At 42.9% G+C, this 26,152-nt stretch overlaps 1 protein-coding gene across 1 annotated transcript; it reads right to left on the bottom strand.

The window, feature by feature from the left end:
* On the bottom strand, positions 1–25,864 carry LOC112255186 (contactin-associated protein-like 5). Its single transcript, XM_024428230.2, has 22 exons — positions 25,849–25,864; positions 25,205–25,398; positions 23,976–24,123; positions 19,467–19,670; positions 19,100–19,284; positions 18,794–18,934; positions 14,375–14,648; positions 14,065–14,208; positions 13,717–13,882; positions 10,252–10,358; positions 8,435–8,554; positions 7,773–7,973; positions 7,050–7,206; positions 6,756–6,883; positions 6,394–6,564; positions 5,903–6,121; positions 5,509–5,748; positions 4,482–4,802; positions 4,245–4,378; positions 3,816–4,119; positions 1,839–1,901; positions 1–1,634 (listed from the first exon to the last, which is right to left on the bottom strand). Exons 1-22 carry the CDS (start codon positions 25,862–25,864, stop codon positions 1,384–1,386), a joined length of 3,888 nt encoding a protein of 1,295 aa, XP_024283998.1. The 3' UTR covers positions 1–1,383.
* Between the last annotated feature and the right edge of the window lie 288 nt (positions 25,865–26,152).

Below are 26,152 nucleotides of genomic sequence, written 5' to 3' on the forward strand. Positions count from 1 at the left end.
TCACTTTAAAGCTGTAAAAATGTATTTATTAAATATACATTTGTTTACAATATACCTGAATAATTCTATGAAACAAATTCAAAATAAATAGAATATTTAAATTCATTGTATCAGTGAGGTACATCTTTTACAATAACATCCTGTAGATAAATGACCTAATGCACTTGAAATAATATAAACAGCCAATAACAATCCTTTATCGTGGGTCTTTCATGACAAAAAAATCGTCCCCCGACATGTTCCGTTTGTATAGCAAGCTTGCCACACAGATTTGTTGTACAATTGACTTGTTCTGTTGGTTTGCTAATTGCGCAAAATATGAAGACTTGACATTTCACCAACGTAAGAGCAAGTAACATGGTTTCTGGAGGAGACCGTAGCAAATGTGTACAACACTGTACTTCTCCGTTCAACAAAACTCACAACGACGACAACCAGGACAAGCGCTCTCCTGAGAATGAAACGACCTTTATACCCTAAACTCCCTCTGATTATCTTCTTAAGGTCTATGAGATAATTCATTTCAAAAGTTACTAGCACAATCACATAACGTTGTACTGTACTACACTTTGACTTTCAGACATCTAGTATCCGTTTACTGTACCACTCTTTGGTGATTCATAAAATCATAACATGTCGCAGGACGTCAGTGATGGTGGATGCAAAACAAATAAAAAATGAAAGGGTTATTGACAGTGAGGGCCCAACAAAACAACGTACTGGGAACAGAAAACCGATGTGTTCAGAGAACAAAAGGGGCCAGCCACAAGGTCCTTGGCACACAGTCACAATGCTTCTCAGTGGGATTTGATCAGTGGTTTAGCCAAGGGAGCAAGAGCAGGTGCATTGCTTGCCCAGAACTTGTCTTGGCAGATGGGCGAACATCATTAATCAGTCGTTATCACATTCACAATCCACAAGTGAATACAAGTAAGTGAGTTAGAGTACCGGTGCCCAACCAACCCCAAACGGATAAATCCCTTTAATTGTACATTCAGAATGGAAGGCTATATAAAGCGCGCTTATAAAGTCACTGGGGTGGATCTGATTCTTTGAGGCTTTTTGTCTCCCGACGTTAGGGCAATATAATATAAAGTATATATATAATAAATGTTCTCCAATTGTCATTGCACATAAAAAGTGGTACAGCTCCCATGCCCCAATAAACAGCCTTTGAGATATAAAACTGCGGAATGACCATCCTCCATTGGGTCATTCTTGGAGCCACACAGGGAATGGATCACCAATGATCACTGCTCCTAGAAAGCCCAGGGACAGGCAGGTGACTAACCTACCCAGGGGGGCCTGTTCTGTATTTGAGGCCAGGCAGAACAGTGTGCGGAACAGGATGCAGGAGATTGGGCAATGAAGGCTATGGTGGCATCAGATGTAGTACTCCTTTCTGCTGTGACTCACAGAGCTGAGCAGGTCCAGGTTTAGATCCAAGACCAAGTCTACAGGATAGCTGTTCTCCAGGCCTGCAGGGTAGCTGTGTTCCGGGCTGTGTCTGGGATCCTTCTTCTGTGAGATGGAGGACTTCTCCTGGGGGTGGGTGTGGCTGCAGCGGCGGTACAGGAAGCACGACGTCACGGCCACGGCACAGAGGGTGATGAGGAACGCAGCTGTGATGAGACCTGGGAAGAGAGAGCCAGAGAGAGAGAACATTGCTTTTACTTTAAAGTGAATAATTCTGGGGGTTACTTGGTAAATTTTAATATCTCTAAAGTCAAGAGTATTTGTTTCAGGGAGAAAGGCTGTACACTGACAGAAATTAAATAATTTGCTACATCATTGCAATTATGAAGAAACAGATAACTGGGGATGATCTTCTGGCTAACCTCCAATTACTGCTGAATCACTTCTTGTCTTCTTCAGTCGATCTATGCCCCTATCGACGCCCTCTGAATGATTTATTCCAGAAGAAAGGAAGCAAGCAAACAAAGGAGATGTCAGACATGACCTTCAATTATATTCGGTGGACGATGAAAGGCTACGTGGAATTTATAAAGGCATTTCAATCAATGAGTCATTTAATTGAGTAATTATGCCTACTCATGTCAAAATCTAAAAGAGATAGGTCAAGTTAATGAGTCATTAAAGACCCACTCTGTGGTACTTACAGTCGTTACAATCCTTTGCATAATTTGGATTTACAGTGTATTCGGAAAGTATTCAGACCCCTTCCCTTTTTCCACATTTTGTTACGTTACAGCTTCATTCTAACATGGATTAAATTAATGTTTTCCCCCATCAATCTAAGCACAATACCCCATAATGACATCACAATACCCCATAATGACAAAGCAAAAACAGGTTTAGAATTTTTTTTGCAAATGTATTACAAATAAAAAACAGAAATATCTTATTTACATAAGTATTCAGACCCTTTGCTATCAGACCCAAAATTGAGCTCAGGTGCATCCTGCTTCCATTGATCATCCTTGAGATGTTTCAACAAATGGATTGGAGTCCATCTGTAGTAAATTCAGTTGATTGGACATGATTTGGAAAGGCACACATCTGTCTATTAGGTTTTATTATTTTTATTTATCCATCATTTTACCAGGTAAGTTGACTGAGAACACATTCTCATTTACAGCAACGACCTGGGGAATAGTTACAGGGGAGAGGAGGGGGATGAATGAGCCAACTGTAAACTGGGGATTGTTAGGTGACTGTGATGGTTCGAGGGCCAGATTGGGAATTTAGCAAGGACACCAGGGTTAACACCCCTACTCTTACGATAAGTGCCACGGGATCTTTATTGACCTCAGAGAGTCAGGACACCCGTTTAACGTCCCATCCGGAAGACAGCACCCTACACAGGGCAGTGTCCTGGTGTATTGGGATATTTTTTTTAGACCAGAGGAAAGAGTGCCTCCTACTGGCCCTCCAACACCACTTCCAGCAGCATCATGTCTCCCATCCAGGGACTGTCCAGGACCAACCCTGCTGAGCTTCAGAAGCAAGCCAGCAGTGGTATGCAGGGTGGTATGACAGCCCACTTGGAGTTTGCCAAAAGTCACCTAAAGGACTCTCAGACCATGAGAAACAAGATTCTCTGGTCTGATGAAACCAAGATTGAACTCTTTGGTCTGAAGGCCAAGCGTCACGTCTGGAAGAAACCTGGCAGCATCCCCACGGTGAATCATGGTGGTGGTAGCATCATGCTGTGGGGATGTTGTACAGGGGCAGGGACTGGGAGACTAGTCAGGATCGAAGGAAAGATGAACGGGGAAAGTACAGAGATGAAAACCTGCTCCAGAGTGCTCAGGACCTCAGACTGGGGGTGAAGGTTCACCTTCCAACAGGACAACGACCCTAAGCACACAGTAAAGACAACGCAGGAGTGGCTTCGGTACAAGTCTCTAAATGTCCTTGAGTGGCCCAGCCAGAGCCCAGACTTGAACCCGATCAAACATCTCTTGAGAGACCTGAAAATAGCTGTGTGGTGAAGCTCATCATCCTACCTAACAGAGCTTGAGAGGATCTGCAGAGAAGAATGGGAGAAACTACCAAATACAGGTGTGCCAAGCTTGTAGCGTCATACCCAAAAAGACTTCAGGCTGTAATCGCTGCCAAAGGTGTTTCAACAAAGTACTGAGGAAAAAAACAAACAACTGTTTTTACTTTGTCATTATGGGGTATTGTGTGTCGACTTATGAGGGGGAAAAAATGGTCGAATCAAGGCTGTAATGTAACAAAATGTGGGAAAACTCAATACTTTCCGAATGCACTGTATGCTAATAGAATTACATAAATAAAATCCATATTGTGAAGCCAAACATGATTGACATCAATGCTATTAAACTCACCAGATGTTGATTGTGAAGTTGTACTATCAGCTAAGGCTCCACAGTTTGATTCAACTAGATTGCCAAGAACATGGACCAATGAGCTTCCATGATTCAGAATGGCTGTCTTCAGCGGTGTCAAATGATTGAACTGGACAGACGACAGGCAGCCAATGAAACCCTTGGATCCTGCCCTAAGCACCTCCTCAGCCAAACCAGCATGTCCTGCTGATGTAGCTGTGACTTTACCCAAAGTCAGAGATCGTAGTGTGTTCATCTTCAGGTCAGAAGAAAGGTTGTATTTCTGGTCGATGTCTTTGTCAATCTGGTTGAAGAAAAAAGCAAACATTTCCAAATACACTTGAACATACCATCAAGGTGGGCTGACTGTCTATGCTATAAGCATAATGCTTTGCTATGCTGAAATAGATTCAGATAGATATCACTGACCTGGACATAAAGGTCTTTGCCTTCCCGGTGTACTTGGACACGGTGGAGCTGCCCATCGGCTAGGCTGGAGGCTTTGGGAGTAAAGTTCTCGGCTCTCTCCTCTCTGTTCAGATGGAACCAGATCTGCAGACTCCCTACAAAAGTTTAAGAAAATCATAAAAAGCGTCTCCTCTTACGGTGCTGTTATGAGATAAACACAGAGAGAACAATGGACGGAGATAGCAAAAAGATAGCTACCGTTGTTAGCCAGGATGATAGCCAGGTACTGTTGATGGTAGGTGCTGACACAGAGTAACATGGCAGGGGTGCGAGTCGTCAGAAAGCTGAGGGCAACGTTTTCTCTGGACTCGCCGTCGTGGGCATAGATGCCTGAGGACTGGCTATGGATTGGCTGACGGCTAGACGACTGGCTATGGATTGGCTGACGGCTAGACGACTGGCTATGGATTGGCTGACGGCTAGACGACTGGCTACCTCGGTCTCTGTTGTGCATGACTGGGAAAGGCATCTGGAAGGTAAGGGTCACCGAGGAGCCACTCTCGAAGGACATTGACACTTCTGTCACAGGGATACAAACACGGACGCCGTTATTAGTGTTAGAATGCTCCTCATTCAGTAGTGCTGTGTTGTGCTGTTGATCTCAGACACGGATTCAGACAGCATTTGCAAGAACCGGCTTATCTGAATGTTGAATGGGTCAGAACAAAAGGGATGCTTTGAAAGAGTAAAACTCAAAGAAACACGGCTAGATCATCAATGGATCAAACAGAAGTCTCAAATTCTCTGAGGTACCAAGTGCCCCTACCCCTAAAGCATGACCCTGTCCATTCAAAACGCTGTGAATAGGTGATATCTGAATATCTGAAGTGATAAAACCTGCTTTGATGCCAGTGGATGAATACAGGATTCATCCATAATGGGTGGTGTGGTCTCAGCAGGAGTCCTGTTGTGTGTCAGGCCAGCATGAACACAGCTTTTGAATGGAATTCAGTCCAACAGAAAATATGTCCTGGCCCGTCCTATTAGTTTCGGATTAATGGAAATGAAAGAGCCCAAGGGATTGAAAAGAAAGCATCTCTGATCTTTTTAATACATGCTTTGATCACCCCTTTGATCAAATACACTTCCAAAATCTTTTGAAATAATACTTTTCTAAATCTAATTTCATACATTCATACATTTTCCTAAACACAAAGAGAGTCATTAACTCAGCTTCTCGCAATCTTTTTTTTTTAGCTTATTGCTGTTTGTTGGGGTTACTCACCTTTCTTGCAGTGTGGTCCATTGTAGGCAGAGTGTGTACAGTCACAGACATATCCACTGTTTTTTTCCATACACCGCCCTCTGTTATGACAGACACTAGCAGAGCTGCTGCAGTGGCCAGGGCAGCCTGGGGTCACTCCTGGGGTCAACTTGGCCTGCTCCTCCAGGTCAAGGGTCACGCCGTTCAGGGTCAATGCACGGATGCAGCCCAGGAAACTGCTCTCTTTGAAGGTGGATCCTCCTGGCAGGAAGTAGGCGGTAGGAAACACAGGAAGTATAAACAGTACGTTTAAACTGCTCTTGAAATAGAAGAATACTACTTCCAATGTGGAAGGAAACAGTATCTAATATGCAAAGAAAGTGTTGTTATGGTTTGACCTGAGTCTAGTGCCTACCTATGAACAGTAGGCTTTTGAGCTGCAGGCGGTAGTGCCCTTCAGAGGGGGCCTCCAGAGTGTGTAGGGGCAGCTGGTCCACTTGCAGGGAAGCCTCCTTCAGGTTGCGTTCAGCCCTAACGTAGTGCCACTGCTTATCATTCAAGGGGACAGGGGACGTCACCGTCAAGTCCACCGGGCCATTCCCCACGTCAAAGATGAATGTTATAGCTGAGGGAGCTGAGGAGGACAGACAGAAATTCAAGTTCAAAATGTGGCCCACTTTTGTTTAAGATGGATTTGTCTTTGCCTTGGAGTCTTTGGCTCCTGGGCCAATGTATTCTCCCGACTAAACCACAGTTGTCCATAAGGTTATCAGAACTATCTAATCAAGTCCAAGTCATCTTTCATCTAGAACAGAAAAGGTTTCAACTTGAGGTGATCATTTACACAAGTGACTAGAGAGGAGTTAGGGTTTGGTTGATTTGAGATTCAGGGAGAGACAGACTCACTGGTCAACTTCAGGGTGATGAAGTCAGCGGTCCCCAGGTTCTCCAGGAGAACACCAGAGGAAGCTGTGGTCTTGAAATACAGGGAGATGTCCGCACTGAGCTCAGCCTGGAACTTAGGGAAGTGGAGGGACGACGACCCAGGATAGAAAGAGGCTGAATTCCACAGGAACCCTGCAAATACAGGAAAGTACAGTTAAAATAAAGTAACTGAAAATGTAATAACTCGGACAATTTACCTGACCTCCCCCTACTGTTACAAAAATACAGAACTTTTTGGTTGGCATAGTCTGTATGAACAAAAAATATAATTATTATTGGCACACTCGCTTTTGGGATAATTATATGAACTGAACTAAACTTACTGTCACCGTTGCAGTGAAGGGAGCCGACTCTGTATACAGCTGCTGAGCCTGTCCTGTTGGTGTCTCCTATTATAATCTCAGTCAGTGGTAGGTGATCTTTGTAGGACAGCAATCCTGTGTCGTTTACCCTGTTGGAAAAAGGCAAAATAAATTTAAACACAACCTCAGTTTACTCAATTTAAAGATGTACTCAAAGCTCTGAGAAATGATCCATTTAGAGAAGGAAAGACTGATTGGTAAAAACACATGAATGTTGTTAATGCAGGTCATAAAACACATTGGCATCCACTGTACCATAAGTGTGTGTCTGCATCACAGTTGCAGAAGTAGTTCATGTCAATGCAGTTCTCCTCCAGGCTGCAGGAGCACTGATGGACCCCAGGTACAGAGCCTCCCCAGTAGGTCTGTTTCTCTCCACTCCGGTCCAGCCACCACGACAGGGGCCTCCCGTCTACAACCAAGGCACATTTATTTCCATCATGCAAACTCTATGAAAAGAAAACAATGTATTACATGTTCAACTCTCCTCTTTGACTGGCCAATGTGATCTGCTTGGCACATAGAACATGTTCACCTGCTACACACAAAGGTTCATCTTCTGCCATAATAGAAAACACATGATTGATTTTTAGTCCTGTAAACCCGGCCCTACGACGCACGCCGTGGGAGGCAAACGTCTGCCTAGGGAGACTAATTGATTTTGTAGGCAATTCCACCGCCAGTTGGTGAAATACCTCGTCTTGACATATTGTCTTGCCTGTATCTAAAACAAGACCGCCTGCATCAATATTTCATATGAGAAACAAAAAATCCCCAGGCGAGACAGCAGAAGAACTCAGTGAGGCTTTTCTTCACAGTGGGAGTTGGATTCAAAGGGAGCAGAGGGTTCGGCAATACTTAGAACTCACTGAATATTTTCGCACAACTTTTTTTTGCAGAAATCCATTATGTAATTTGAATTAAACTTGAGCTCTCTGTATACTGTTTGCACTTATCAGGCTTCCAATTAAGACTCACCCCAAGTATTGAAGAGACGGGACTTCCTGCAGCTGTAGACCACTTCCTGTTGACAGTGCTCAGACCGTCCAATCAGAGTGCGGAGCTGCTCCAGGGAGGCTGTGTAGTTGAACCGCATCACATACGGCTTCTTTGTTGTGGCTCCAGTCACATTCACAAACCCTCTGTTGTTGTGGTCCACTACTGTCCATACCTTGTCCTCTATAGGGAAGACAGAACAGGCATTCTACTTTATATACAGGATATTCAGGTTAACAGAACAGTGGATCATCCAGATTATCATATTAGCATGAGAAAGACTTCTAGAATGTAATTTTGTTTTCCAAGATAGGTGTCCTTCACATTTCTAATTGTTAATTTAATTCAGGTTAGTCAACTGTATGGAAAGTACACCAGAGATAAACAAAGATGTGTACAGTGGTGGACACACTTTAAAATATTTTTTTATTTGACCTTTATTTATACAGGTTTTTCTCATTGAGATAACATCTCTTTTCCAAGAGAGACCTTAATCGCATTAGCCTCATATTATCTAATTGAGAATATCCAAAAACTGCACCAGTAGCTTCCCTGGCCTAGCCTGGTTACCAAACGCTGTGCTCACCATTGATTCACTAGAAATCAGTCTGGTTTAACCAGGCTATGCCAAGCCATGAGCTCACCAGTCATGTTGCAGTAGACCAGTGTTGCCTTTAGAGGACCACTCCCATCTGTATCAATGTAGAAGTAGCCAGACGTACTCCCCATTTGTCGGTGTGCCGCACACGACGCTTCATAAATAGCTGTGGGAAGCAAGATGAGTACTTATATCAATAGCCCATACGCGTGTTTCTGTAAATGTATGAACGTATGCCAAGAGCACTCAATTACATTTTCTTGTCACATGCAAAATGTGTGAACGGTAATGGTTTGAAGAAGAAATCCACGGCAGCTTTTAACCGGGGGTTGAGGTACATTATAATTCAGCAGTCAGTAAAGTGCCCTCCACTTCACAATTTATGACACCCTGATGGGAATATCAATGAGAGTTCAGTGATGGGAAATAGTGGAAACACTAATGTAACTTTAGTCACTCTGTACAGTATATTAAACATAATATACACTCGGTGGCCATTTTAGTAGGTACACCCGTCTAGTACCAGGTCACACCCCCTTTGCCCCCAGAACAGCCTGAATTCTTTGGGCATGGAAATGTTGCTCAATTGGTATCAAGGCACCTAATGTGTGCCAGGAAAACATTTCCCACACCAATACCCCACCAGCCTGTACCGGGTGGACACCAGGTAGGATGAGCCAAGGACTCATGCTGTTTACACCAAATCCTGACTCTGCCATCAGCATGACGCAATAGGAATTGGGACTCGTCGGACCAGGCAAAGTTTTTCCACTCCTCAATTGTCCAGTGTTGGTGATCGCATGACCACTGGAGGCTCTTCTTTCTGTTTTTAGCTGATTGGAGTGGAACCTGGTGTGGTCGTTTGCTGCAATAGCCCATCCGTGACAAGGACCGACGAGTTGTGCGTTCCGAGATGCCGTTCTGCACACCACTGTTGTACTGTGCCGTTATTCGCCTGTTAGTGGCCCTCCTGTTAGCTTGCATGATTCTTGCCATTCTCCTTCGACCTCTCATCAATGAGCTGTTTTTGCCCACAGGACTGCCGCTGACTGGATGTTTTTTATTCATCACACCATTCTCGGTAAACCCTAGACATTGTTGTGCGTGACAAGCCCAGGAGGCCGGCAATTTCTGAGATACTGGAACCGGTGAGCATGGCTCACACCATGCTCACTCATTTTTGTCCATTCTAAAGTTCAATCCAACAGTAACTGAATGCCTCGATGCCTGTCTGCTTGCTTTATGTAGCAAGCCATGGCAACGCGACTCACAGTCTGTCGGAGCGAACCATTTTCTCGAGCAGGGTTGTGTACCTAATAAACTGTCCACTGAGTGTATTTGTACAGTATCTTTTCACAGGTAAATATTTTCATCATCATGACGGAGACAGGGCGACTGAGTTGGTTTAAAGGGCGACTGAGTTGGTTTTGGGGTGTAGTTTGATGTGGGTCTCTTGTGTGTCTTCGCCGGTGGGAAGAGTTAACCAAATAATTTAGCCAATTAGCTTCAGCCAGCTGGTGTGCGAGCATGGCAAAATTGGTTTGACTTTGGATAGCCTATCCCTGTGGCTAGTTAGGGACCATCTATAAATTACACAATGTAAATGAGACAATATTTTCATATTACACACCTTTTAGTTCTCATTAAATGCTTTCAATATTTGTATAGGAATTTCTAAAATGTTTAGTTGGTTTGAGGATTTTAAGCATTTGAAATTTGGAGTTATTGGAATTTGAACACATTGTCCCATGTACCTTAGTTAGAGACCATCGGTAAATTACCCAACGCAAAGGGATATCCAAAGTCAGCCCAAATTTATCACGGGCATTACAATTGGGCCGCAGTTGTGACAGGTTGACTTACAGTTGTGACAGGTTTCTCCAGTGTAGCCTGTCCCTGAGCAGTCACAGTAGAAAGTATCCCATGATTGGGTGCATCGTCCGTCATGCTCACAAAAATTAGGCAGACATCTACGGAGAGAGAGATCGACATGTTCATACTCCAAACATAACTCATGACTGCAGAGCTGCATACAGTAGCATGAAAAGCCATTAATAGAAGATAAAAGAGATATATAAGGCAGTTCCTCTATCATAGTGTTGTGTCTTTGCATATCCACTGTCTATAACCCTCGATATAGCCACTGTCTGTGCTGTCTCCTCTGCCTGTTCCCTCCACCCCTCCGTCTCTCCATTCCTCAATAGAGCAGGCTTAGGGAGGAAACAGAGTGTGACTCCTGGAGCGCGTCAACCTAATCACTGCTGCGTGCTCTGGCACAGCCACAACATATTTCTCACTCAGCCTAATGGTCAGAGCTGGCACACGGGCAAATCAATACTGGCAGGGAAAGATGCCCAGGGAGGGATGGGACGCACACACACACACACAAATTAATTATTCAGAGGATGTTTCTGGCTTTGGCAGTGTAACAGTACAGGCATACAGTCCAGGGGTATGCGTCCCAAATGGCTCCCTATTCCCTATATAGTACACAACTTTTGGTCAAAAGTAGAGCACTATGGTGCCATTTAGGATCCAGCCCAGGAAAAAGCTCTCTGTTGTAATGGGAGTCCTTCCATCTGATCTCAGGTCATACACATGTCATACTGTCTGTTGTAATGGGAATCCTTCCATCTGATCTCAGGTCATACACATGTCATACTGTCTGTTGTAATGGGAGTCCTTCCATCTGATCTCAGGTCATACACATGTCATACTGTCTGTTGTAATGGGAATCCTTCCATCTGATCTCAGGTCATACACATGTCATACTGTCTGTTGTAATGGGAATCCTTCCATCTGATCTCAGGTTATACACATGTCATACTGTCTGTTGTAATGGGAGTCCTTCCATCTGATCTCAGGTCATACACATGTCATACTGTCTGTTGTAATGGGAATCCTTCCATCTGATCTCAGGTCATACACATGTCATACTGTCTGTTGTAATGGGAATCCTTCCATCTGATCTCAGGTTATACACATGTCATACTGTCTGTTGTAATGGGAGTCCTTCCATCTCATCTCAGGTCATACACATGTCATACTGTCTGTTGTAATGGGAATCCTTCCATCTGATCTCAGGTTATACACATGTCATACTGTCTGTTGTAATGGGAGTCCTTCCATCTGATCTCAGGTCATACACATGTCATACTGTCTGTTGTAATGGGAGTCCTTCCTTCTCATCTCAGGTCATACACATGTCATACTGTCTGTTGTAATGGGAGTCCTTCCATCTCATCTCAGGTCATACACATGTCATACTGTCTGTTGTAATGGGAATCCTTCCATCTCATCTCAGGTCATACACATGTCATACTGTCTGTTGTAATGGGAATCCTTCCATCTGATCTCAGGTTATACACATGTCATACTGTCTGTTGTAATGGGAGTCCTTCCATCTGATCTCAGGTCATACACATGTCATACTGTCTGTTGTAATGGGAATCCTTCCATCTCATCTCAGGTCATACACATGTCATACTGTCTGTTGTAATGGGAATCCTTCCATCTGATCTCAGGTCATACACATGTCATACTGTCTGTTGTAATGGGAATCCTTCCATCTCATCTCAGGTCATACACATGTCATACTGTCTGTTGTAATGGGAATCCTTCCATCTGATCTCAGGTTATACACATGTCATACTGTCTGTTGTAATGGGAGTCCTTCCATCTGATCTCAGGTCATACACATGTCATACTGTCTGTTGTAATGGGAGTCCTTCCATCTCATCTCAGGTCATACACATGTCATACTGTCTGTTGTAATGGGAGTCCTTCCATCTCATCTCAGGTCATACACATGTCATACTGTCTGTTGTAATGGGAGTCCTTCCATCTGATCTCAGGTCATACACATGTCATACTATCTGTTGTAATGGGAGTCCTTCCATCTGATCTCAGGTCATACAGTCTGTTGTAATGGGAATCCTTCCATCTCATCTCAGGTCATACACATGTCATACTGTCTGTTGTAATGGGAATCCTTCCATCTCATCTCAGGTCATACACATGTCATACTGTCTGTTGTAATGGGAATCCTTCCATCTGATCTCAGGTTATACACATGTCATACTGTCTGTTGTAATGGGAGTCCTTCCATCTGATCTCAGGTCATACACATGTCATACTATCTGTTGTAATGGGAGTCCTTCCATCTGATCTCAGGTCATACACATGTCATACTACCTGTTGTAATGGGAGTCCTTCCATCTGATCTCAGGTCATACAGTCTGTTGTAATGGGAGTCCTTCCATCTGATCTCAGGTCATACACATGTCATACTGTCTGTTGTAATGGGAATCCTTCCATCTGATCTCAGGTTATACACATGTCATACTGTCTGTTGTAATGGGAGTCCTTCCATCTCATCTCAGGTCATACACATGTCATACTGTCTGTTGTAATGGGAGTCCTTCCATCTCATCTCAGGTCATACACATGTCATACTGTCTGTTGTAATGGGAGTCCTTACATCTGATCTCAGGTCATACAGTCTGTTGTAATGGGAATCCTTCCATCTCATCTCAGGTCATACACATGTCATACTGTCTGTTGTAATGGGAATCCTTCCATCTGATCTCAGGTCATACACATGTCATACTGTCTGTTGTAATGGGAGTCCTTCCATCTGATCTCAGGTCATACACATGTCATACTATCTGTTGTAATGGGAGTCCTTCCATCTGATCTCAGGTCATACACATGTCATACTGTCTGTTGTAATGGGAGTCCTTCCATCTCATCTCAGGTCATACACATGTCATACTATCTGTTGTAATGGGAGTCCTTCCATCTGATCTCAGGTCATACACATGTCATACTGTCTGTTGTAATGGGAGTCCTTCCATCTCATCTCAGGTCATACACATGTCATACTGTCTGTTGTAATGGGAGTCCTTCCATCTGATCTCAGGTCATACAGTCTGTTGTAATGGGAATCCTTCCATCTCATCTCAGGTCATACACATGTCATACTGTCTGTTGTAATGGGAGTCCTTCCATCTGATCTCAGGTCATACACATGTCATACTATCTGTTGTAATGGGAGTCCTTCCATCTGATCTCAGGTCATACACATGTCATACTATCTGTTGTAATGGGAATCCTTCCATCTCATCTCAGGTCATACACATGTCATACTGTCTGTTGTAATGGGAGTCCTTCCATCTCATCTAAGGTCATACACATGTCATACTGATAGATTGAAGAGACAGAAACAGAGATACTTTCCCTTATATGGAATAGAAAAGTGTCACCTACAGTAACTAAAGAAATATACAAGATATAAAAACATGAATTGTTGAGATTTTGTGAGCATACCTGTTGCGGATCCCACAGATGTCGAACTGAAGCTTGCTGTAATTACCCAAAAGCCCTTGCTGCACACGGGGTAGATCCATAAGTTGGTTGTTTAGGAGGATCTGACGCATGCACCCCTGGAAAGCCACAGTAGGGTTCTTACAGCCACCACTGTATTGGGGACAACCTGTTGGAAATCATGACAATATTTGTATTGCTAAATCATTCCAGAAATAGTAATCAAACACATTTCGATGAAGCACTTATCTAATTAAAACACACACCTAAGAAATTCAAGCATAATTTAAGACACAGTCGTTACCAATTTTCCACCAATAATAAGCAATAGCTAAAAGACTGCCATCTTACCTCCAAAAAATACACTATTGCCTGAGTCTGCATGACTTTGTACGTCCACCGTAGATGTTGGCTCATTGTCCAAGACCAGGGAAACCATCAAATCTCTGTAGCTCAGACTAACAGAATGCCACAGGCCATCAGTTACACTGCCTTCTAGTAAAACAGAACACAGAAAAACACAGCATGGGTTATGCTACATTTACTGCAGTCCCATAATGCTGCCAGTTCATTGTTATTAGCAAACGTAGCAAACATTAGCCACCGTAAAGTCACTCTGACATGCCATTCGGTGCCTTTTTCTAGCTAGCTAGCTGCTAACCTATGGAAATGTTTGTTTTCTGCTCAGCAGCTCCATGGACCATTAGGTGCAGTTGGCCTCTGCTGATTTGCAAAACCAGGTGCTGTGATCCCTGTGCCAGGCCGGTGGAGAACAGAAGTCCTTCCTGGTTCCAGGTCCTGAAGTGGAAGTGTACGTCCAGCCCCCACACCCCAAGAGGCTCCAGGGGTAGAGACAGGTAGCTACTGCTGGAGGACAGGAAGGTGGTGGACACCATCTGGGGCTGGGGCTCAGAGCACGAGAAGGTCACGTTGCCCTGGGGAACAGGGGAAAGGACAAGTAGGGATCAATACTATACCCATTCAGTGGTAGCCTACTAATGTCTTTTATTTAGTTAGTTTAGTTGCTAAATAGAAACTGTTCAAAGAGATGGACATTGTATACAGTATGGAAAGTAATTCCTTTTGTGTGCCTGTTCTGCTGTCCTTTCCTGTGACATATACAGAAGGAATGTGCATGCGTCACTGACAATACTGTACGTCTCACACACACACACTAGCAGATACAATGTTATTCATGGTCATCTGAGTGGAAAGGCCATGGAAATGTCAAATGTTATCACTAATTCAGCTTTTATGTCCCAGGGAGAATGAAGGACCAGTGAGAGTGAATGCAGAGTTCAGTATTTGTCCGATACAAATGCTCAGCCTAGCTATGAAGACATCCTCGATCCTGCTGCCTGCCACAGAGGAGAACAGAACTTAGGCGCTGGCTGTCTATCTGGACTTGACACATTTTTTTTATGACATTTCTTATCCCAGTTACTAATAAGCATGCACTCATTAAGAAAACGACTGTGAAAACGGTTAAATCCCTGTGGATTGATGAGGAATGGAAAATGTGTATAGTTGAGAGGGATGAGACAAAAGGAATGGCAGATAAGTCTGGCTGCACAACCAATTGGCAAACGTACTGAAAATTGAGAAATCGTGTGACTAAATTGAATAAAAAGAATAAGAAACTACACTATGAAACAAAGATAAATGACATAAAGAATGTCAGTAAAAAAGCTTTGGAGCACCATCAATAACATTTTGGGAAAAAATGCAAACTCATCTCCATCGTTCATTGAATCAGATGGCTCATTCATCACAAAACCGACTGATATTGCCAACTACTTTCATGTTTTTTTCACAGGCAAGATTAGCAAACTTAGGCATGACATGCCAGCAACAAACGCTGACACTACACATCCAAGTATATCTGACCAAATTATGAAAGACAAAAATTGTACTTTTGAATTTCCTAAAGTGAGTGTGGAACAGGTGAAAAAAGTATTGTTGTCTATCAGCAATGACAAGCCACCGGGGTCTGACAACTTGGATGACAAATGACTGAGGATAATAGCGGACAATATTACCACTCCTATTTGCCATATCTTCCATTTAAACCTACTAGATATTGTGTGCCCTCAGGCCTGGAGGGAAGCAAAAGTCATTCCGCTACCTAAGAATAGTAAAGCCCCCTTTACTGGCTCAAATAGCCAACCAATCAGCCTGTTACCAACCCTTAAATATGTGTTTAACCAGATACAATGCTATTTTACAGTAAACAAATTGACAATGGACTTGCAGCACGCTTATAGGGAAGGACATTCAACAAGCACAGCACTTACATTCACTTATATTCATTCTGGTAATCCGACCAATTGAACATATGCAGTGGTACTTAATGAATATGATGTCGGTTGTCATCTGAGACATTCTCATCAATGATAAGATGACAAACTCTACAGTGTAAAGTCTACACATCAGAGTTATCGGATTCACATGGAATTGTTGTTCAATTTAGATGTTTGAATATGAAATTATTCGTGATGGTTTGAAATGTGATTTTAGCTTCTAAAATGTGAGAATTGGGTTTTCATGAGTGAATTAGGCCTGACTAAGTGGCCCGCCCACGTGAGGAGACATACATGTAGGTTGTAAACTATGAAACACACCCCTTTTCTCCCTTCCTATTTAAAGCCTTGACGACCATATAACCTCCTGTTCGGAGGATGTGAGGACGACGGTCCGATGTCAGAATGGTTCAGATAATAACTACAGAACGAAGCCAACATCAGCGTGAGCTTTGGTTGTGAATGGTATGAACTTTGAACTCTTATTCACTACAGAAGTGATACCTCCTAGCCGTTAAGTTAGCAACAGCAGCTGCAAACGCAGGTTAGGAAGGAACAGACAGAGTATCCCGTCTACCACACAACGACATTACTACAACGTATTCAATTTACCAGCAGATACATTCTTCAAAGGACAAAGGACTCGGTTGGGCAACACGGCCTTCCATCTACCACCAACCTACCGAAGCGCAGCTCAGAGTAAATATTTATTGCATTTTCCTCTTTCAAATGGGTGGTAATTTAGAATGCATAGAATACTGTATTTACGATAGCACAGCTTCTCCCTGTGTCCCTCAGTCTTCCCGCTCTTTCACTCAAACCCAGTCCCTTTTCTTTTGTGTAACCAGCTGTCATATCTGTTCCGCCCGCTAGGGACGTTTTCCTTTATGACGTAATTTGTAATCAAGTTATGATTAATTATGTGTATATGTAATGTAGGTATTTTATGTAAATAAATAATTAAACCCAATTTTGCATTGCTCATTCAACTTGTTAGCCAGGGGTCATGCAGATAACCAAGAATTTACAACTTTCAGATGAGACTGAATTAAGGTGACGATTAATATTGACTGCTATTGATGTAAAATATTACTAGGTCTTTAAGAGTTTATTCGGAAGATAACAGCTCTATAAATATGATTTTGTAGTGCACCAACTCTCTAGTTAATTACATTTACATAATTAGCTCAATCAGGTAATATTAATTACAGAGAAATTATTTTATAGAATAGGAAGTCATATCACTTCATCCGGCATAGCCAAAGACACGACAGTGACAAAACGGATGGCACTGTGATAGACTGCATCCAATTTTTTGAGCAGAGTGTTGGAGGCAATTTTGTAAATGACATCGGCGAAATCGAGGATCGGTAGGATGATCAGTTTTACTAGGGTATGTTTAGCAGCATGAGTGAAGGATACAATTTTGGATTGGAGAAGCTTAATGTGAGTCTGGAAGGAGAGTATACAGTCTAACGAGACATCTAGGTATTTGTAGTTGTCCACATATTCTAAGTCAGAGCCGTCCAGAGTAGTGATGCTAGACGGGCGAGCAGGTGCGGGCAGTAATCGATTGAATAGCATGCATTTAGTTTAACTTGCATATAAGAGCAGTTGGAGGCCACGGAAGGAGAGTTGTATGGAATTGAAGATCGTCTGGAGGTTAGTTAACACAGTGTCCAAAGAAGGGCCAGAAGTATACAGAATGGTGTCGTCTGCGTAGAGGTGGATCAGAGAATCACCAGCAGCAAGAATGATAAATGATAAGAATAAATAAATGATAAATGATAAGAATGATAAGCTGAATGATAAAGATGGCCAATAATGGGCAAGTATTGTCCAAAAACAAAAGTGGCTTCTATGCAATGTGCCAGGTACGCCTTCTGCACAGTTGCCCAGGTGGGCTGAAAAGAATGACAAGTGGCTTCCTTTCATTTCTCATTACTGCCGCCTCCTCAACATGTCTATCGACCACATATTCACGTTGGCTTGCGCCTCAAATGACACCCTATTCCCTTTACAGTGCACTACTTTTGTCGACCACTATATGGGGAATAGGGTGCCATTTGGGACATACACATTACCTCCACAGACAGTGCTCACCGTCGGCTGGGAGGGAGTGGGTGTCCATGGCTCAGCGCCCGCCTGTAATTGGTCACCAAAGGGTTCTAGAGATAGCTGTACATTATTATTTTAAAATAGACCGAGCAGAGGCGTTCTGTAATGGACTGAGACAACTTCATCTACTTTGCCTCCTCCTAACCACCATTCAATTGTATATATGCATTGTCTTCCAGCATTGTAGTTTTCTAAATGTATTTTGAGAGGTGTGAACCTTCATGACACAAAACTAATTTATAATTAAGCAATACGGCCCGAGGAGATGTGGTATATAGCCAATATACCACGGCTAAGGGCTGTTTTTATGCACGACACAAAGCGGGGTGTCTGGATACAGCCCTTAGCCATGATATATTGGCTATATACCACAAACCTCCGAGGTGCCTTATTGCTATTATAAACTGGTTACCAACGTAATTAAACCAGCAAAAACATATATGTGTTTCTGTCATACCAATGCTATATGGTCTGATATACAACGGCTTTCAGAGTATCAGCATTCAGGGCTCGAACCGCCTGGTTTTTTAATGCAAAACACCCCACATTCATCCATACTGGTTCATTTAGGCATAATTTACTTCATTATTTTAATGAATGGTCATTCTTGTTGGAGTGCAGCGTGTGCATACAGTATGCTTTATCTAAAGTATACCTACCACACTGTGGATCTGGAGCTTGCGTCGCTTGGCCAGGTTGATAATGTTGACTCCATTATAGTAGAGGTTCTCTATGCAGCCATGGAAGTTCTTCCTAAGGAAGCTTCCTGGTTTACCTGGTATAGGAATACCTCCAAAGCTGAGCTTTGAGACACAAAGAGAGTGGATTCAAAACAAAATATTACTGATTTGATCACACCCCTAAAAAACATCTAAATATATTTAATTCAGTAATGTATGGATGAATGAATGATTTATAGTTTGCAATGGCTCTAATGAAATACAGTACATTAATGAGTGATGACGCACCTCATAGTCCACCTCCAGTGAGTCTTCCACACCTGTGGTGCTGAGGTGACGTGTGTGCCCGTCCATGGTGAGGTTGACCTGCTTGTTGGAGCGTTTAACTAGGACGTAGTGCCAGAGCTGGTCATCCAGGAGACAGCCCAGGAACACTGACACATTCGCACTGCTGGGGTAGAGCTTAGCGTCGTCTAGAGAGAGGGAGGAGGAGGAGGAAGAGGAGGAGGAGCAGGAGGGAAGAAGAAGAGTACAACACACAGAGGTTCAATGAGGAGTCTTCAGAATCAGCATGTCATACTGTACATTTGATTTTGTCCTAATGATAGAACTACTATAAGGGAATAGTGATTTGGGACCATTGGACTGTGCTTACCCAGGTTGAGGTGCAGAGCCAGGGTCCCGTGGTGCAGCTCCAATGTCAGGTAGTCTCCTCTGTGTCCCTCCCCGTGAACCAGCACCCCGTCTGCCCCATAGCTCTTAAACCTGAGGGAGATCACATCCTTCACCGTTCTCTGGGACTTCTGGTTAAACCGGTACAACAGAGCACTCCTGCCGTTGAAGTCTGCCACATCTGACTCTGTGAACCAATAGTGGATGAAGATAAACATGAAGAAAGCACGGTCAGATTACCCATCTACTGAATATCAGCATAACGTTAAAATTTGTGCTAATGCTTTATAGTGCATTAGTGTATAATCAGACACACACACACGCACACACACACACACACAAATATTGTGTGGAGGAAGGACAGGTACACTGTAAAAATAACCATGAAAAGTAGTATACCTAATCTGAGATCTGGTGTTTAGGGGGTGTTTGAATGTAAACCCAATGCGAGTGTTTTAATACACACAGAAACAAAATAGTCTGAAACACCCCCCAAAGTGGTTCTTCAACTTGAATAATGGTATTTTTAAGGGAGTGTTGTGAAAAGTTTTGGGGGGGTGGTTCAGTGCATGTTTCTCATACAATTAATGGTTTAATTGATTGACGTGGCCTATGGATCATTTTTTGTTGTTGAATTCCACCTTCATTTTTTCAATGCTTTATTGGGACAGATTAGAAACAGGAGGGGCAATAACATAGTACATTTTGTTGGAATTTCACCCGCTCAACCACACAGCAACACTGTAAGAAATGATTCTGGGGTCAATAGAAATTGACTCCACAAAACAACCAACATACAGTGCATTCTAAAAGTATTCAGATCTCTTCCATTTTTCCACATTTTGTTACGTTACAGCCTTATTCTGAAATTGATTTAAAAAAAATCATTATTATCAATCTAAACACGATACCCCATAATGACAAAGTGAAAACAGCTTTTTAGAAATGTTTGCAAGTGGATTACAAATGAAAAACAGAAATACCCTATTTACATAAGTATTCAGACCCTTTCCTATGAGTCTCAAAATTGAGCTCAGGTGCATCCTGTTTCCATTGATCATCCTTGAGACTTCTCTACAACTTGATTGGAGTCCACCTGTTGTAAATATAATTGAATGAACATGATTTGGAAAGTTTATATAAGGTCCCACAGTTGACAGTGCTTGTCAGAGCAAAAGCCAAGCCATGAGGTTGAAGGAATTGTCAGTAGCGCTCCAAGACAGGATTGTGTCGAGGGAGAGATCTGGGGAAAGGTACCAAAAAATGTATCCAGAGTTGTAGGTCCCCAAGATCACATTGGCCTTCATCAGTATTAAATGGAAGAAGTTTGGAACCACCAAGACTCTTCCTAGAGCTGTCCGCCCGGCAAAACAATCGGGGGAGAAGGACTTTGGTCAGGGAGGTGACCAAGAACCCGATGGTCACTCTGAAAGAGCTCCAGAGATCCTCTGTGGGAGAACCTTCCAGAAGGACAACCATTTCTGCAGCACTCCACCAATCAGGCCTTTATGATAGAGTGGCCAGACGGAAGCCATTCCTCAGTAAAAGGTACATGACAGCCCACTTGGAGTTTGCCAAAAGGCACTTAAGGACTCTCAGACCATAAGAAACAAAATTCTCTGGTCTGATGAAACCAAGATTGAACTCTTTGGCCTAAATACCATGCTCCGTCACGTCTGGAGGAAACCTGGCTCCATCCCTAACGTGAAGCATGGTGGTGGCAGCCTCATGCTGTGGGGATGTCTTTCAGCGGCAGGGACTGAGAGACTAGTCAGGATCTAGGGAGAGATGAACGGAGCAAAGTACAGATAGACCCTTGATGAAAACCTGTTCCAGAGCGCTCAGGACCTCAGACTGGGGTGAAGATTTACCTTCCAACAGGACAATGACCCTAAGCACACAGCCAAGACAACACAGGAGTGGCTTCGGGACAAGTCTCTGAATGTCTTTGAGTGGCCCAGCCAGAGCCTGGACTTGAACCCGATCAAACATCTCTGGAGAGACCTGAAAATAGCTGTGCAGTGACGCTCCCCATCCAACCCGAGAGAGCTTGAGAGGATCTGTAGAGAAGAATGGGAGAAACTCTTCAAATACAGGTGTGCCAAGCTTGTAGCGTCATACCCAAGAAGACGCAAGGATGTAATTGCTTCCAAAGGTGCTTCAATAAAGTACTGCGTAAAGGGTCTGAATACTTCTGTAAATGTGATATTTCATTTTTTCATTTGCTAAAATGTCAAAAAATCTATTTTGCTTTGTCATTATGGGGTATTGTGTGTAGATTGATGAGGAAAACAATATATATTCCATTTTAGAATAAGGCTGTAATGCAACATAATGTGGAAAGGGGTCTGAATACTTCCCGAATGCACTATATACACAGTACTTAATAAAAATGAATGCAAGTCATGCAGAGCACGTGGTATAGCGGTAGGCCTAACGCAGCTGACTTAGACACATCACTCCTCACGCCACTGAAGACCGGGGTTAAATTCCACGCTCCCTTCAATCTGTTTCTCCCACATCTGTATCCCCTCTCAATACATTTGTCAAAGTCATTTCAATGATTTGTTCATTTCATTTGACCAAAAATAATGTTAGAATAAATCCAAATGAACATGTTGCTCAAAATTTAAGTACAGTATCTTTCATGAGGATAACCAGAGAGAAAATGTAGGGATTGAACTCATTTCATTTACCTAGGCAAGTCAGTTATGAACAAATTCATATTTGCAATGACAGCCTAGGAACAGTGGGTTAACTGACTTGTTCAGGGGCAAAATGAGAGATTTTGTACCTTGTCAGCTGGGGGATTTGAACTAGCAACCTTTCAGTTACTGGCCCACCTCTCTAACCACTAGGCTACCTACCATCCCTCATTAGAAGCGCTTAGTTTGAATCACCTTACATTTTCTATCTTGCCACACGACTCTGTTTTTAGAAGATTGTGGGCCATTCCAAATGTTGTCTTTCTGTATGCATGTTTGAAGAAAGAAAAGTATATTTCTATATTATATTAAAACAGCTTGTTGTGGCCATGAGATGTAATAGATCCTGATGAATGGATATCAAAACCGTCAGGAAAATTGACATTCATTGAGGACAGCACTCATTCCCACATTCAATGTTGTCAACTGTACTGCAGGACTGGAACGTAAATCACAGAGGATAGATGTTGTGGTGGCAGTTGCAGAGAAGTACTTGAGTGTATGAGATTTTACTGCAGAAGAGTTACAAGGTGTTTTGAACAATAGTGTCCCGTCCTCCCAGGCTGCTGGCCTGGTGTAGGATCAGATAGTACCAAGTAGTGGAATAGTTTTAGGTTTCAATGGGTGTAGGGTTAGTTGGTAGGGCAATTTTTTCACAAAGTGTAATGAATTTATACTACCAAAATAGTAGACTGATACACAGCCAATACTGTAGGTGGCGCCAGGCACATTTAACATTTATTTGTGGACCGCCATAATACCAAAGAATAATATGAAGAACGTGGTTGTCAACAAAAGAGGCAGGTGCAGAATCCTCAATTCTTTCAGGACAATCTACAGCTACTGCTGGTGATTTGAACACTACGCCTGACAATGTCTGCCAAAATGGTATAAAATGGCAAATATATAACACAACGTGAAACATTAAGAGACTTCAGAAATATGGATTTAATTCTGCACTAGACAGGATTTAAAGCATTATAATGGTGTTAAGAAGCTTTAGAGCAGGGCTGCCCAACCCTCTTCCTGGAGAGCTCCCGTCCTGTGTGTTTTCAGTCCAACCCTAATTAACACACCTGATTCTACGAATTAGCTGCTCAACAAGACCTTAACTAGCTGAATCAGATATGCTGAATTAGGGTTGGACTGAAAACCTACGGGACAGTAGATCTACAGGAAGAGGGTTGGGCGGCCCTGCTTTAGAAGGAGGAAATGGCACCGAAAGAGAAGATATCTAATTCTGCTCCTAACTGGACTCAACACACCAAAATAGTGTTTTCAATCTTTTCTGTTAGTGCTCCCAGACCCTGGCAAGTTTTTTTTTCATTATTGCATTTTCTCCTCGGTCCCTAAACGTCTTTGCTGCGCGAGAGAAGCAGAGATTAAAGAGGAAAGCGAAAACAAACTTTAGTGATGTCAACTAGATTGAAGCATTAATTCTGTCAATTTATGACATTATTCTGGTGAGCAAGGGTTTATTTGGTCTTCGAGAGCAACAAGTGATGACAGAAGAGAAGCTGCATGTACCTAAATTATAGACAAGTTGAGTAACGAATAACATACAAAAAAATCTGAAATTATAAGCAGAAACATAAAAAGGCCTGTCAAAAATGTTTTTGCCATCTCTGATATAGAAAATGTGCCGTACAGTCAGAGTACAGCACATTTTCTATATTTGCGGGCCTCCGATTTTCACTATCACATGTAGTCGGGCGGTTGCGGGTGATCAAACAACTGACACAAACAATATCCTGACTAGAGACAGCCTGATGTGATGACCCACTCACTGTATACACAGCCATAGACCTCCACTCTGAGACCGATCCATCCTGTAGTGCTCCAGTCCAGTGGGACGAAGCGTAGGAACCTCGCTGCGATGGAATGGACCAGCTTGTGTTGGACCACACCCTCTGAGTTAGTGTTCCCTGTGTACGTCTGCTGGGAAGAGGAGCGGGAGAATAGATATTTTCTAGATTGGTCAAAACACATTCAAATCAAAGTTTTTAACAATTGGTAACAGATCATGAAAAGTCATCATTCATTTAAAGATTGTGTGAAAAAAAGCCACGAATAGTAACCAGACCTAATGGGGGAAAATGAGGGCTTTGCTTTTGCGTCAAGATGCAGTTTTTCTATTTCTTCCCCAAAACGTTTGAGAAGAATGAGGAGGAACATGAGATTTAAGGGGAGGATGAAGCTCTTTTATGACTTGCATTGGTTCTTCTGTGGAGGCCTAAGCCCATCTGAGCCCAATTGTTTCGCTTTTCAGCATGAGAAGAAGCAATAGCGACCTCTGTCTCTGGTGGGCCCAGTGGCCACACAAATCAATTCAGAAGTTGTTCAAATAAAACAAACCCCCCAAAATAAAGTTATTCAAGTCAAGCAAAAAGGAAGGCAGCAGAGCTTGGACCCTAGAGGGCAGAAGACTGTGTTGACTGTGTTTTATGCTCTGTGTAACTCTCAAGCGGCCACCCGAAGCTTCTGGGGGGAGAGTACAGAGAGCAGAAAATAGCTGGGGGTAGATGAGGTGAACAAAAGTTTACATTTAGTATGTTCAGAAGTGTGATTTTCATTCTTTCTGATTTTCTTCCTATTTTCTTCCATCAATTACAGAAAAACATTTCATTTTCGCATTCTACTTTTCTGTGATGTACTTAACCAAGATCTCTAATTTACAGCTTTAAAATGTCTTATAATATCTGCCACGGAAGGATTCCCGTTAAAACCTGAAATGAATCCCTACTTCTTACACAAATCTTGTTTTTCTCATTATGCTTTTTGAAGGGACGTGTCAACTTCAAATGCCCTCTATTCTGAGGAACAGAATTTCATATTATTTTCACCCAACTTTTAACTTAAATCCAGTGACATGGTAACATTTTAGTGTTCATGAATTTATACGACATAGCCAATTTTGACATTGCAGCTGGCCCATCTAGCGGGAAAAGACGCTTTCTTGCCTCCAGGGCATTTTCATGACAATAAACATCAACCTGCCAGACAGGCAGAGCCTCACCCCAGTGTCTTCGCTCTGTCCGTACTGCTTCCAAGCCAGGCCAGAGTCACTGAACAGCAGCATAAAGCTGGTCACCCAGTCAGAGCTCCCTGAGCGGCCCTGTGTAGCGATGGCCGTGACCTCCATCTTCTGCCTGAGGTCCAGCTGGAGCCACGGCTGTCTGTCTGACCGCTCCGGGGCCCAGCCACCCTCTCCTGGTGCAGGAAAGGGTACAATGGGTGTGTGTCTCTCCGTGTTTGTGTGTGTGTGTGCATCTGTGTCTCTGTGACAATGAACAACGACATTCATCACTGTTGCAGCTGTTAATGTGTATATTATTTATGTATTTTGTTTGAGCATAATTGTTATTGTTTTTATTTCACTTGGTCCTCACACCCACTCAATGGTCATGCTGCTCACTCAATGGTCATGCTGCTCCCCCTATGGTCACCCCCCTCTCAACACTCAACAGTCCCCCCCTCCCTCTCAACAACCTCCACCCCAATGGACACTTATTATTTTAATCACTGCTAGAGTTATGATGTATATAGTGCTATTTCTTCTGCTGTTTTTTTTTTTAATCACCATTTTCATGATTTTATTTCCCTTAGTCCTGTATGTCGGAGCTCGGAGCCTACAATTTTCACTTTACCCCGCAGTCTCACCTGCAACCCTGTACATGTGACTATTAAACACTCTGAATCTTCATATTCTAATGATGCCGGCCAATACAGCCAAATCCCTCACTAGAACTGACAATATTTTGCTTCCAGTGAACGGGGCAACACTTACCCTCTCTTCTGTTCAGCTTAGCAGAGTGAGGCAGCTGACTGCTGGAGGATGTTGAAGAGCTTTCGAAGGAGGACTCAGGCAAAACGGATAGCAATGGTCCATTGCAATTATCTGAAAGAGGATCTTGGTTATTTTATACCTTACAGTGAACAACAGTGTGAAACACTACCACCAGGA

Source organism: Oncorhynchus tshawytscha, linkage group LG07 (assembly GCF_018296145.1).
Source record: "Oncorhynchus tshawytscha isolate Ot180627B linkage group LG07, Otsh_v2.0, whole genome shotgun sequence".
Lineage (NCBI taxonomy): Eukaryota > Metazoa > Chordata > Actinopteri > Salmoniformes > Salmonidae > Oncorhynchus > Oncorhynchus tshawytscha.